The following is a 15,274-nucleotide window of genomic DNA, read 5'->3' as shown; positions in this document are numbered from 1 at the left end:
TTGGAGCCTTGGGACCTGGTACAGTAATGGGAAAGAGATTGACTAAAAAGTTGACTATATTTCACAACTTGTGTTGTTTTTAAGTCTAAGGCTCTCTTTATTATCCACTGTTCTTTTCTCATGTTCTTTAGTACGTGTGCAAATGTTTGTCTTTAATATATTTGAAATAGTTGCAGTTCTATAAGTATAGGTATGTAAGTGATATGCTTTCCACAAGGATCTCCTTTAGTTTTCAAATGGTCTTTGTACCTTAAGAGGGTTCAAAGGTTAATCTTGCACCTAAAAACGAGCATCTAACCAAAGAAACCTTTAGCACTGCTGTATCCCAGTTTTCTTAGTTCTGCTTATCGAATAGGTCAAATTTCAACTTTGAGTTATATTCCTAATGAATATTTTAGCAACATGCATTATGCATGTGGCGATTTGCAGCACGTACTGCAGAGATAACGGGAAAAATATTGTGGGGATTTAGAGTGTGTTTGACCTTTCATAAAGTCGAGCTTAATTCAGCCGTGAGTGTATCATTTTTCAGTGTTGCTTTGTGAACGAAATTTCACAAAGAATGGGTTTCCATCATGTATTTCCATCCCTCGTCCAATGAGAGGACATCTCTCTTCAACTTCAACGGGATTTTTTCTAAGTTGCCAAAAATGAACTGATGCTGATGAGTCACCAAGTGGAAAAAGAAGAGAACGTACCCGACATTAAGAATTTGACAGGAAAAAAAAAGTCTTGCTTCCCGGTAATTCTTCGAGGATGTAGAGTGATTCATCCTGTTATATCCTGGATATTTAAGGCACATAACTGAAAAAGTCCCAAAAAATTACAAATAGGTTTATGACAAATTGTTGTGAGTGCTGAGGGCTTGAGGTGAAACCTTTTTTTTTTTTTCATGATTGCACTCCACTGCAAATGCAAGAAGATAACTCATCTGTCTTTCTAAAAACTAATAAATGCTGCTGAAACATTTGTCTGTTTGATATGTAAAAGCAAGAAAGCACACGTTTGATATATTGACACAAAAAGAACATCAACATTTTGATTATAAAAAAATTACAAATGATCAACTTTGACATTTGCATATTAACAACCAAACTGTACAGTAAAAGAACAGTATTGTAATCATAAGAGTGATTCTGTCTTCAATAAATATGACACCCTGCGTTGAACTATACGGCATGAATATGTAAACATGCTGCAAACACATAAGCATATCTACTGTATGTGTTAGTTTCATCTGCTGTGTAAAAAAATGTTTTGACGTTTAAATGCACACTTACTCTGTGGAAAGTGATTTATCTTATGCCTTTGTTACAGTAAAAAAAAAAAAAAAATTAACAATGTAGATGTAAAACTGTGGCTGAAAGGTTAAAAACACTTCATCATTAATAAAATTATCAAACTTTAAAATCTTACATTAATCACTTTTCATACAGGATGTACAAAAACACACTTTCCCCCCTTTTTTCTTACCATTAAAGGCTGTGGGCAAAACTTCTACCCGCTTTTTTTTTTTTGCTTGAGTCAGTTCCCTTATTTGGGTGTTTGAGCTTTACTGAATGTTGGGAATCTGAATGAAAAAGTATCCTGAAAGGATCTCAAGTAGAAGTCAGTTCAGTTGGAGCTCGGCTTTTATACGTTCACAAGACTGGGTCCGTTGGGCTCGCTAACAGAGCCTCTATGCCTGTGTCCAGAGTACTCCCCAATAAATGAGCCGTCCTCATTGAACTCTCTTCCACCGTCTGCATAGTCGCCTAGGGTGTATCTGCTGACACTGTCCCCAGTTGCATCATCTCCTTTCAGGGAACACAGGCTACCGCCCTTCAGTGGCTTTTCATCGCTGTCGCTGTCATTAAGAAGAACAGAGAAGGATGGCTGAGGTCAGCGGTGCAGTGGGTAAAATAAACTCGTGGTATAGCACATCAAACAGTTTTGAGCGCAAAACATGTCGCCTTAAGAGGCCGTCTTTGACACGAGCACACTGCACACTATGTATTTCACACGAAATTAAAAGCTACACACACAAACACCAGCAAACAGAGAATAATCAGCACATATAGCCTGCCAAATACTTGCTAAGAGAAACACGGGCTCATGAAGCAAGTTCTTATGGTTTCAATACATCACTAGAGGCAGTAGGCAGGGGTGGATCCAGCGGCTGCACAGCAGGAAAGGGAGCACAAGGGAGGCAGGAACGGGTTGGTACAATCACTTCACTAATTGCTAATTGCCAGGGCTTCAGGACCGAAGGCAATTTCAAATCTCTTTAGAGCCAGCAATGGAAATTGCCAGAGAGCAGTGAGAAAGAAGCCGAGAGGGAGGTGTGTGTGTGTGTTTGTGTGTTGGGGTGGAGGGCGGAGTGGAGGGTAAAGGCTGAGAAAGGGAGAAGGAAGAGAGGAGTGGAGGTGGGGCATATGCAATCCCAGACAAACAGCCTGTCATTCGTAGTATTCCCATGGGCCCACACTCCGGCTGAGGAGATTAGATGCCAATTTAAGGCTGGGCGACTGGCCAACTTGCAGGTGTCTTGCTACAAGACGTGGGGGTCACCTCAAAGCACTGAGGATATTTTTCCTCCCTGTCTTTCTTTTCAAATTCCCTAAACGATCAGTGTTTGGCAACACCTCTATCCCTCGCTCACGTGCGCGCCCGCTCTCTCTCTCTTTGTATTCATAACACAGAGCGTCTGCGTTGCTCAGGTGGCACATGCATGATAGCGCCATTTGAGGCATATTGCAGTTGACACCTGTGTCAAACAAAAGCTCAACATTTTGAGCAGGATTTTAGCACAGAGACCCGGTTCAAGCTGAGATTTTAAAATGGCTCTCCTTCGCAGGGATTTTTTAATAACCAATCTTATCTGCCCGTTTTCATGAGGCCGTTTACAATGCAAGCCACATAAGGTCCACATTTCAGCCCTTATCAAACCTTCTTTCTCTGACGACTCTAGAGTGCTGCAGATAAGTGGCTGTTATCTAAGAGCAGTGGAATGCCACCGCCGCTGCAGCCCGCCCACAGTGACTTTGAATGCCATGATAAAATGGGGCTGAGTGCTTTTGAGCCCCTCACTCAAAAGCTACAGGTGGAAAGGGGGGGGGGGAGGTAATTAAATTTGTCTTCCTGTTGACCTATGTTGACTTGGTTTTTTGGGGTTGGGTAGAGTGGGGGCAGCAAAACTTCAGGTGCAAGGTGTATTTTTCCCGATCGTGAAGCTGAAGTTGTTTGTATTCTAGTTTCAAGGTGTCTGGAGAAATAACTTCCCTGCATCTGCTGCCTTCTCCCAAATTGCACATAAAAATATGAGCAGTATGAGAACATGAGAGCTTTCACCAGGCTAGGAAGGGGAAAAAAAGAAAAAGAAACACATAAACCGGCTGAGGAAAAAATTGCATCACACGCTTGGCTAACGGCCTGCTCCAGCCATGACACCTGCTGTTCTTGCAGTGGACAGAGGGGCAAAGCAATAGAGGGCTGTCTACAAAGAGAAATCATCTGAAGCATAATTACCACTTGTCAGCTCCCCAGACACGTGGCATACCGGTGGGTGGTCTATTGCCTTTAGAGATTCAAAGGGCACTACAGAGCCCTGAATCCAGCTCTAAAGCCAGGAAAACAACATCATAGTAAGGCTAAGGGCACTCTGGGGGACAGTAGTCAGAACAGACTCATGAAACTAACCATGAGAAGCATTCTAAACAGATAGTTGCAGCAAAGCATCTGCACTGGCTCACAAACAAACACCAGGGTTTCTCCTGCCCTGCGAGCTCCGAAATAAAGTTTGTCAGAAAGAAATTCAATATCACAGCATTCTCTGTTTTTTGCCAGTTCTTCACATGTGGAAAAAAAGAAAAAAAAAACTTGGGCACATTCTTGAGACTTTCTCTACCATTTCATCAACCTTGCAGAAAATAGTACTTTACCAAAAGGATGCCTGGAAGTCTTGCAGCACCTATGCAGAATCGTAGCCACCACTTCATTTTTTCTTTTTTTTTAAAGCATGCAGCCCTAAATGAATACATGTAACCTATATTGAGCCAATTAATGCATAATACAGTCGCAAAACTACTAGAAATGAGTCACTCAGAGGGTGTGGACACAGTTATTTCTTGCTTGCCCTCACTGTGTGAGCGTTTCTCTTTCAGAATACAAAATCTTCAGAGTACAGAATCACACAAATGTGATTTATTAAAGTTTGTGGCTAGCAGTTTACTGCACGTTGCACCATTTCTTATCTGGCAGCTGATTTGGCTGCGATAGTTGCTGCTAAGAGTGTTAATTTATTTGGAAAGTCAGGGGGAGAAGTTATGAGAATGAGCATATAAATAGGACTGGTGGATGGCCCAAAGCTGTGAGTGCTGTGCCAAAGCTTTGGCTCTGTCCTCTACCACTTCACCGTGATTATTTGGAGCTGTGCCCCAACATATTTGTGGTCGTCAGTAATACTGCTACTTTGATTCAACAGAGCAGAACTTCATGTGGAGCATCAGGAGGAGAACAGCTGTCCAGGAAAAAAAAAAGAAATTTAATTAAATTTTAAAAACGCATATGTGCCAGGTACCTTTACAACTGTTTATACTGACCCTGTAATAGAGGTGACGTGTCCACTGCATACCTTGTCTCTTGCCCTATGATGGCCAAGAAAGGCCCCAGTCTCCCATGAACTGGATAGCAGGTGAACCAGGGCTGTTAAACATAAGGCCCGGGAGCCAGAATCGGCCCACCAAAGTCTCCAATCCAGCATGTTAAAGAGCTTTAGAAAATGTGAAGGAGTGCATAGATTTAGCACTTTTAAGTATATTTTTTACAGTTTTAAGTTTTACAGTGTTTCCTGACAAAGACTGCTCCCTTACACCAAACACTAACAGATAAACACTGAAATAACAGGGACGTTCTTGTTTTCCTACTATTACAGTAAAATGAATTTTTACTCGTTTTTATAATGAATTTTCTGTGAATTAATGAAAACTTTATATTTTATAATTTTTATAATTACAGGCCAGCTGTGGAAATGGAGTAACATAGTTTTCTGTAAATTTACACATTTATCATAAGTGGGTCCCATATGTGGCGCACGTTGTAAATTGAGTTTGACAGCACTGGGTTAAAAATAAATAAATGGATGGATAGTATCAAAAATGTCTCTAGATGCTCAGACCTGGAGCAGGTTAGAATATGTCCTTGTAATTTTAACTGTAATCTTACAGAAAGTGATTGTTCCCACAGCTGGCTGAGAGTAAGATTCCTTGATTTGACTTAATAAATAGCTGCAGCTTCACACGGCATGCACGAAAAAACAAAAAACAAAACAGGGATGCCTACTCTGGATAAACACTCCGACTGAGCGATTGGATTTACCAAGAGAACAGCTGCCACAGCCTCTGAGACCCCACAGGCGTTTCCCCTTGCTCCAGAACGAACAGCTTTCTCAGGAAACGCATGGATGGCATTTTTTCTTAGTCAATTTCTTGCTCTATCATCAGGTCCGCTCATTTTTGACCTGCTAATTTACACGTCTCTTGCTAATTTGTTTTCATTACTGAAACAAACCGACTGCATCTGTTCATTTAGTAGATTTCCTGCAACACTTTTCACTCCCATTGGCACTTTTTATCACAATTGCGACATCAAGCAAATCTGAGCCACAAAGTAACTGTGGTCCGTAATGCAAAAACAGGGTCATGGACACTGGACAATCCATTCTTTCCTGTTTAACAGAATTACAGTCTTGGCAAGAAGCACAGGAACGCAATTGGCAGCAACCACACAATTGTGAGTAATCATGTTCTGAATAATACGATGACGAGAAGAATCAAAGCAGGCAGAAGAGGCTATTTTAGGTGCTTTCTGCACAAACAAACACACCATTGTCACACAGTTGCCGCAATGCTGTCAAGCAAAATAGGATTCGCTCGATTCCCCAAAATTATCACCGTAGCAGCTAAACAATGCAAATTCAACAGCTATTATAAAGTACAACAGCTGCCTGCCTCGGGCTCAAAGGCCTGGTTTTTCACCATATATTTTCCATCAGCAATTATCGTGTATCCAGAATCTGTGCGTGTGCAGTAGGAGCTTCCTCTTTTTTAAAACTGCTTAAAATTATTTAAGAAAATCTGCATCTATTAAGTTCCCAAGTAAGCTGAGGCACTACAGACAGGAACTAGTTATGTTTCAATAACCTTTATTATCCCTAAAGTCATCTTTCCATGTTAAAGTTTGCTAAACTATTTTATATATACATATGAGCAAGCACTTGGCAACAGTGGGAAGGAAGAACTCCCTTTAAACAGGAAGAACTATTAGTGGGTCTAAGACTTAAAGCTAAACTGAAATTAAAACTTCCTTTTGTAAAAACAAGAAGCATGAAAGAGAACAAGACTTGCAAACTAAACGAGCTTCCTGTTTCTAAGTGGAATCCAGTCTTAACAGTATGGTGTGTCTTTCACTATGCGGCCGACTGCAAATGTCTAACTTTTTACGCAACACAACTGTATTTGAAAGGAGAACTTTGTCAGTAACACAGGCTCATGTCAGTAGTGTGAGACTGCAGTGAAATCACAGTTTAATTGTTGTCTAGATTTACCAAAAAAAAAAACAGTTTAAATAGCTGGTATCAGAGCTGTTGTCTGAAAAAGATCTTTTAAAGACTGATCATATCTATAAATCTTTTCTCTGTTGGATTTTGAAGCCGTGCAAATGCCAAGTAAACAAATGCATTTCGAGGTTTGTTGATGCCTCCAGCCTGCCCCAGCTGCAGTCAAGGGTGTTTGTTAACTTTTTGCAGTAAGTTGCGTTACATAGAATGACAGCAAGTTAAAAAAAAAAAAACACCAATAAAACACTCAAACGCACACACAAAAGGAGGCAAGCAGTGCACAAATATCCCCCCCCCAAATATTAATGTCTATATAAAAGCATACACAGACTAGCACACAAATGGCCTACTGATGCCTAAAGCAACTACGTGACTTAAGCACTTTGCAGAACAGACACATGCACGTCATCAGGAGTAAAAGAACATAATTCCAACTAAAAGGGAACAAAGCTTGTGCTGTGTGTTAACCACTACTTTTAACTACACCGTGTGATTACCTAGCCCATTAAATGACGAGAGCACTGGCTTCTAGGTTCATCCTGGTAAAGCTCATGAATGCGTGGTTTGCTTTTAGGTTGGGAGGGAAAGACATCACAGTGATACATGACAAAAAAATTATTTTTCAGCCAGAAAACATTTAACATATGCACAACATATTAATTACAGCATAGTGATTTTTGAGATAATAAAAAATAGATATTTCTCATCAATCTTTGGTACTGCAGCGTGCAGAAAAGGGGTATAGCTCACCTGTAGTCACAGAAGGTGTCATCATTCATTTTCTGTGACTCCGTGTCAGAGTGGGGCTCTTCCTTTTCTTTCACTGCAGAGAGGGCAAGACAGGCACTTCAGCACCATTGTTAGTGCAGCACTTTCACACAAAGATGCAATCACATTTTACTCGTGTGTGCATCCATAAGTCTCCAGATTCAGATTTATTTTAGAAGATCTTGTCTTTACCATCCTACAAAGGGAAAATAACTCAAACAGCAGTATTTCTGGAAACTGCAGAAATGTCAAAACTGGACATATCTAAGCTTAAAAGATCCACTTAGCGATACGCAATCTCAACACTGTAAGATTAGAAATTGAGAAGTCACGACCAAAAGCATCTGAGAACAGCTAAAGCTGTGTAAACATTACATTAAGTCTGTACATGGAAACCCTCTCTTCTGCGTGTCTAGCACAAAGTGCTAGATGTCAGCTCTTTGTGCAAACAACACTTTGAAAAGACCAGTTGCGTTTGAGAAAGCTAAAAGAGGGGTTCCTTGAAAAGAACTGGATGGGCAAAAGGGGGGAATCCAAAGGAGCTGATGAAAAATTCAGTACTTTTTGTCTACAGCTACAGCAGGCAAAGAAGTGGAGTAGGCAGAAGATGGGGAAGCATAAAGGTTCAGAGGAAAGAAACAGAGTGAACAGACACTTTGCAGGCAGGCCCATTGTGAGACTGAATTTGACTCTGATACATGGCAGCACAATAGTGAGATGGAAGAGCTCGGAAGGTCTCCTCAGGTGAGCAGTGGAGAGGAGTGCAACAAAGGCAGCTGATTCCCGCTTGTCTGTCTTGACAAGTATGAAATCAGCGGTACTAAGACAACTAACACGGCCGCACCAATTGTTTGCAGCTTGTAGCTGCTGTGCAAAGGTGACCCACATGCATAAACAGGTTTGAGCTCAGGGTTGAGGCCCAAGTTATAAAAAAAGCATCATCCTGATAAATTGGTAGTAGTTTTAGGATTTCAATTTTAGCTCAAAATGACTTAGGGGACTCAACCCTGGCTAAGGACTAACTGACCTTTTTCCATGGCGAGATTTTCTTGTCGCTGTGGCGATGGCGTACCTGCATACTTGCCACCTTTGTTTTTCCGCAGAAAGCAGGCAATGACCACAACAAGGGTGAGCAGTGCCACAGCGCACATGGTCCCAATCATCCAGCCGTGGGTTGAAAAGCTGCTCTTCTGACTTGCAGCACCTGAAAACAAGTGAAAGAGAGCTCAAGAACCAGCTTTACACACAGACTCTATTAGGTGGGCCCAACCACTCGAGCACTCTTAAACAACTTGATCTTTGATTGAAAAAAAAATGTGATGAGCTCAGGTTTGATGTCACACTGACTCTTTACTCAGATGTTAGACAGGAAGAAGACAAAAGCAAATGTGCATGGATTCATAAGAAAGAAATGAATAAATTCACACGTTCAGCACAGTCAGTCAGTCACTCAGTCAGTTTGATAATGATATGCTGGTGTTGTTATCACTAAAATCTACTGACGCTGACAGTCTTTGCTTCTCTCACCTTTGGTGCGTGTCTCGATAACGTCTTCGAAAATACTAGCGTTATCGAGCAGCCTCTTAGCCATGAGGCGCACAGTGTACACCGTCCCCGGTTCGAGCCCGTCAATTATGTGGAAACTTTGAGAAGCGTTTACAGCCTCTGAAATCCGCCAGTTCCCATCACCTACACAGCCAAGCACAGGAAGTGCACAAGCAGCAAGTCTGTATTAGCAGAAGAGGATGTGCTGTTGGCGACTAATAAATGGTTCTCCAGTATTATGGTTACACTAAATATAACTTAAACACATCTGAATCCATTTTTAAAGGGAAGGGATTGAAGCAACCAAGGAGGCTTACGCTATATTTTTTAGGTGTTAATATAAAACATCCCTAGGTGTACCTGAACATGATACAACCTTAAATTCCTATCAATTTTTAGCAAGGCGGGGACAGGAAAAGTAGCTTACGGTTATTCATATAAGCCACATAAAGCTGCAAGCTCCTCTGCTCTTCTCTGGCAGTCCAGCTGATTTTGGCAAAGGTGTCACTCACGTAAGAGCTTATGTTCAACAGGGCTGGAACTGATAAAGAAAGAAGAAATAGGGGGAAGTAAATAAGGAGGAAAGGAAAACACAGACAGGCAGAGAGAAAAGGAGAGAGAAGGCAGGAAAAGAGGATTAGCAGAGGCAAATAGGATCCCCTGCAGCTTGAGAACAATCCGTCTAGCAGAAACCCTTCAAAAAGACAGTTCAAAAGGCATTTCCCGGCCCCAGACTTAATTGAGTGGAGTTGGATTTGGGCTCATAAAGGGTAGCTATATAGATCGTGGGCGGGAGTGACATCTAGTTTTCCCTCTACGTTAAATAAAGATGGCATTTCGTGGCGCACCCCCCACCACCACGAGTAGATATCAGAGCAGATTGAAACAACTCCATGCCTCGAATACTGTTGTTACTTAAAAGTTCAAGTACATCAAGACGAGCTCACAGGCTTAATATTGGCTGCGCATGTGTGAGTGTGAGCTATATACCTAAAGGAGGATGAGTAGAATTGCCTGAGATAGAGCTGGGAACAGAGAGAGAGCAGTTGTAGCCTGGAATGAAAGAGAAACCTCAGATGTTAGATTCCTTCTACAAAAGCTGTCAAGTCTAATATATTGTGCAACAAGCGAGACTACATAAAGGCGGAATTTGTTAGAGCGACTGAGAAAACTGCATTAATGGCAGTAACTGCACAAGCACAGCGCAACTTATACCGCGGTAGACACCCTGTAACTGCAGCACAACAATAAATCTGACTTGCAAATTTAAACCACAACTGTCACTTTCCGGCAAATGATTTGCACAAAGAAATGTCTTTCTGTCTCTCCCGAAGTGGTATACAGGACTCACCCAAATTATATTTGTACAACTATAAAGGACATGTTTTTGCTGAGGCTATGGAAAGCTACTTGCTACACCAACACGCCTACAACCTCGTCTGTCTCTACCACCACTTCTATGTTGGCTAGCTACACCAGCTGCAGGCGGTGATACATACTGCTCTGAGCAGGGGCCACAGCTGGAGTCTGGGACAAATCTTCAGAGGGATAAAAAGAAATCGAAGAAGCAGAAGATTACATGTTTATGAAAATCCCGCTTTAAGGTTTATAGACCAGGCACACAAACACATGCTGACACATTTGCAGGGCCACCGGAGAACAAAAGTGCATTCTCACAAACATATACAAGCTCTGTGTGTGTAGCTGCATCAAGTGCTGTTTGGATTTGAAGTCTGGTTGACATCTGCACCACTAGAGGGCACTGTGCAACCAAAAGATGACACCTATGTTTTTTTTCTGACAGTTACCTACGGAAAATTACTAATAACCTTATTCTAGTGATGATACGTGCATATATAGCAAATAAAAACAAGAAAACACAAATATTTTTCGTTTTTTAAAAATGACTGAATTCCTGTTTTTTGTCTAAATTTGATCTGGTTTCTCTAATTCGTCATTTTAAACAAAGAGCTTGCACATACAAACATAAAAAATTATTTTGGTAATAACCAGTGTTATAATTTAGTCCCTTATATTGAGGGCTGGTCTTCATACGATGAAGCTAAACATGTGCTACAGAGGTGTTTCCATGGAGAACAGAGAAGAGGATAACATCTGGAGAGGTGAAAAGCACCAGCGACAATACCAGCAAAGTATATAATTATAGCTAGCAATATAGTTATTGGTTAATTGAGGTTATTTAACAATTTTGACATTTTTCACCCTTTTATGTCTGAAATGCTGCATTGTTTATTTCAGAGCTGTTTCTTTAAATATATGGAATACACAGATGCAGATGCTCAGCCTCAATTAAAATGACCTGTCTTTATTTATAACCAGCTAAACTCTTCATGTGTTTAGTGAAGCAATGAAGTATTAAATGTAGGATATAACCTCAAACTAAGCTACAAAGAAAACGAAGCTGCGCCTTGTGTTTGTGGGGTAATTCAAACTCCTCATCATCAGCCGTCAGGTAATGAGTGATGTGTCGGCATGTATGATGGGATAGTCGACAGCCGCACATCACCTCAGCAGGAGAATAACAGTGATTGCTGAATGGCATCGAAAGGGTTTATCCCGATTCAGCTTGAGCCCAAAAATTTAAAAAGGAGGGAAATGAAGATGAGTAATGTGTACAGGGTAAAGGTAAGGCATTTGTTAACAATGTAGATTCGCTTGTGAGGTGGAAAGGGGAGCTAGTGTTTGAGCCGCCTTGCTAAAAAAATGTCAGCAAGCAGACATGTTGTGGATGATAAAGGCTGTGTTCACAGTTACACGTGGTTCCTTTTAAACTGCAACATAAACACTGCTCTGCCTCTGGTTTTACTACTTGCACTTCAAAACAGATGTTCGTTTATTGCATTTTAATATGCTATTTTGTTTTCATCTTGTGTTGCCGTCCGCACATTTGCAAGAACGCTGGTTACATTTTCATTCCAAGTAATGGTTTCATTTAGTTTGTGTTCATCTGGACCACAGCCCAGTTTATTTACTTATTGTTTTATTGTTTTCTCATGTTGAAGAATTTCGTTTCTTAAATTTAAAAGAATAACAATAATTTTTCTGATTAAAATGCAGCACCTGGAGCCTCACAGTTTACCTTTTATTATCATTTTCTCGGTCAACCGGAGATCGTTGAATTTAGATTTACCAATCTAGCCGCACCCCCACCCCACCCCCCCACCCCCCCCCACCCCCACACACACACACATCTTGCATTGGGCCCACCAAACAGCTAGAACCAGCCCTGCATGTTTACATTATTCATAGTTATATGAATTTAAACAAGGTTTGAATTTCTAACTGGGGAGGAAAAAAGGTATCTTTACCTGTGGCACACATATTACCTCATTTGTGAATGCGGTGAATTCCTGAATGTATTATCTCTCACATCATTTGGTGCGAATTAAGTGTGCCGCTACCTGAGCTTACATTAAAATATCCAGGATCCAAAAACAGAGCGCAGCATGCAAGCAAAAGTTTAAATAACAAGAAAATCTGCAGACTGAACACTGGATAGCCGGGGGGGGGGGGGGGGGGGGGGGGGGTGTACATAGATATCTGAGGTATAAGTTCAGACTGTGATTGTTTTTCGAAAGAAACTCAAAGTAAATAAATAGATGCGTTCGAGCCATTAGCAAATTTGTTGCCGATAACAACTTAGGTGTTCAAGTGCTGTGTCGGGGAGCAATAATTTAATCTCCAGAGAAACTGGTTATTTTTGTGTGACTTTTGAGGCATGTGCTCCTCTGTGCTTTTTGTCAAGTTTGCAGCCTGCTTTATCTTTGCTCCTTTGTTATCTCCTGAGACCTGATGGAGAAAAATAGATATTTCTCCTACTGTGTGCCACGCTGTTCTCTGTGGCTGTTAGCTTTGTTTTTTTCTCCCGTTTTTTTTCCTGCTCGTGTTTCTCATGTTTCAACACATTCTTTTACCCTTTTTCCCCCCCTTTTTTTGGCTTGCCCTCCAGAAACTCACTGGCATTGCAAACTTTTCAAGCACAGACATGTGGACGCGTGCACGGGTCTGCGTAATTGTTGTAGTTCAGACATGTCACTCTGTGATTTGTCCAGAATATTTTCAAGGCAGGCAGCTGTTTATCCTAGCTAAATGGTGAGAGGCATTAAAAGCTTATTCAGTCAAAAAGGTGAACTATAAAAGGACTACTTCAGCGCCTGACCTCACTAGCTCCCGGGCATTCATCTTTCTTTTTTGCCCTGCTGTCACTCCATCACTCCCCGTTAACGTCTCTAAATTCACTCTGCCCCTGCTCTGTGCTGTTGGTCTCCATAAATCTCCTCCACTGCATTGTGACTAACGTGCCCCGAGGACAGCTCTCTCAAACAGAGCTATTTTATCTCCGCATCGAGCCTCTACTCAACCATATTTACAAACAATGCATCTAATGGCTCTCGGGCCGGACATCCACCTACAAGATGCAGAGCTTCTCAAAGGAAGCATAAAAGCTCAGGAAGACTGAATAACTTTTATCAAAATATGCAGAGCCAGCAAATGGATGCTAAGCACTAGAAGGAGGAGCTCGTGGAGAGGATTTTATTCAAGATATAAATTAAAGCCACCACCATCTGTGTAGTTATTTGTGAATTAGTGAGCATTTTTTGTCAAATATAAGCTTTATTATGCTCTCATGTGACTGATTTGCTTCTACCTGACATCAAGGCTAAGCAAGTGATCTGCTCCAAGTCTACAACTTCTGGCTCCTCTGATAAATTCATTTGGTATAACATGAGTCAAGTTAGCCCTTAATTCTAAGACTTTTGTGAGGGTGCAGGCATTTCTTAGTTAGCAAAGTGGCACCAGCTTAATTCCTGCTTTCACTTACAGTCTCTTTAATCACATTATTGTAATTTCTCACATCGCTTTATTTAAAAGAGTCTTTAAAGCATAAAATATTTGCACACGTCCGCCGCCAGACTTCAAAACAAAGTCAAAAAGAGGAACCACAGCGCTCCGGTTTTAAATGAGCTGCACTCAATATGCTCAGCGTATCCTTTCAAAATTTCCAAATCGTCGTTTTGCTTTTAAACTCTAACTGGCTCAAGACTAAACCGCAGACTCGGAGGTTCACTCGGATCCTCTGCTCGCAGGTTTGTTGAATATTCACAGCCGCTGTCACACGAAAACTGGAGATGTACCTTTTTATATGCAAACTGCGGAAAGCATTTACAAGGACATTAGGGAGGCAATTTCACCGAGCTTTTTAAGGCAGCAGCTTGACACTTAATTTGCCCGTTTCGGTTACAGTAGCTCCCTCATCTTATATATATAATTTACAGTCTGAGGGGGCTTGTGAAGATACTTCTATTTTGCATTTGCTTCGCGTTCAATATAGCTTTTCTCATTAAAAAATGATATGAGCTTATAAATTTGGGTAAAAAGTTTAATCTTCAAAACATGTACATAAATTCTAGAATTCTGTAATATACTCAATGCTCTGCCCAGCTTTTGCTTTAATGGCATTGTGCACTTGAGCTGGAATGGACAAGCTGGTGCAAAGCCTGATAACCTGGTATGATTCGATGCTCCATGGCTTTTGAGCTTCTTTTAGTATTCAAGTAGTTCTACAAAGCTTTGAGTTGTGTTGGGCTCATTATCCTTCAGTGGTATGAAGCCTTCTCCACAAAGATGCAAACCACAGAGTACAGCATGTCATGCTGGAGTGCTACGTCATCTGGAGTTGATGCAATGCAGGTGCGGGTTTGATAAACTGCTTTTTCATCCTCTCTTCTCTTCATACATACACATTTCTGATTGAAGTGGGATTCATTAGCAAATAGGATTTGTTTCCAGTCATCCTCTGTGCAGTGCTGGCACATCTTAGCCCACCCCAAGTATTTGGCTTCGTTTCCCCTCCTGAGAATTGGTTTAGAGACGCATTAATGATCCACTAAGACCACAACAAGACAGATGTTTTTGATAGGACTTTTCTGATAGGGGTCTCGCTTTCTTTAGTTAGCAAATGTATTAATTCTCATTTTCTCAGTGAACAAAGCGTCGTGTATTGATCCTCTGATGGTGTGGTCTCTTTTGGTCTGCCTGATTGTGTTTTGGATACATCTGAGTTCAAGCAGTGTTTTAGCCCCTTTAGAAACATTTGCTCTGAATAACAATCTGACTTCTAACACTTTTAGTTAGTTACAATGTCATGTTTCCCCCTATCAAAATACCAATTAGTCCTTGAGCCACAGACATATTTGTACATTTCTGCCCTAGACAAGCACATCAAACCCACCTTAGTATCTTGAAGGACATTCTCAACTGAAGGATTTGTACAACAGAGCTAAAAATGTTGTAAAATTGCCCTTTCGTTTTATTGCTGACCTTGAAATTGTTACACCTTGTGTT

The 15,274-nt window shown here is 41.1% G+C and overlaps 1 protein-coding gene across 3 annotated transcripts in view; it reads right to left on the bottom strand.

Moving 5' to 3' along the window:
- Positions 1 to 989: 989 nt before the first annotated feature.
- Positions 990 to 15,274, bottom strand: part of chl1a (cell adhesion molecule L1-like a) — a 48,254-nt gene continuing 33,969 nt past the window's right edge. The window contains exons 24-30 of one of the 3 annotated variants that reach the window (XM_085443105.1): positions 10,408 to 10,446; positions 9,899 to 9,961; positions 9,336 to 9,449; positions 8,891 to 9,052; positions 8,391 to 8,567; positions 7,346 to 7,418; positions 990 to 1,846 (exon numbers count right to left, since the gene is read on the bottom strand). In XM_085443105.1, the coding sequence (XP_085299231.1) occupies positions 1,633 to 1,846; positions 7,346 to 7,418; positions 8,391 to 8,567; positions 8,891 to 9,052; positions 9,336 to 9,449; positions 9,899 to 9,961; positions 10,408 to 10,446 (842 nt within the window). In that variant the 3' untranslated portion in view covers positions 990 to 1,632. The remainder of the gene's footprint in view (positions 1,847 to 7,345; positions 7,419 to 8,390; positions 8,568 to 8,890; positions 9,053 to 9,335; positions 9,450 to 9,898; positions 9,962 to 10,407; positions 10,447 to 15,274) is intronic. The other 2 variants (XM_085443106.1, XM_085443107.1) reach the window with 2 other exon arrangements.

The sequence above is a fragment of the Copadichromis virginalis genome, linkage group LG20, assembly GCF_057382275.1.
Source record: "Copadichromis virginalis isolate Kocher_CV1m ecotype Utaka linkage group LG20, C_Virginalis_male_GT1.1, whole genome shotgun sequence".
Classification (NCBI taxonomy): domain Eukaryota; kingdom Metazoa; phylum Chordata; class Actinopteri; order Cichliformes; family Cichlidae; genus Copadichromis; species Copadichromis virginalis.
The sequence above is the reverse complement of the archived record's forward strand: the minus strand, read 5'-3'. Positions and strand labels throughout refer to the sequence as shown.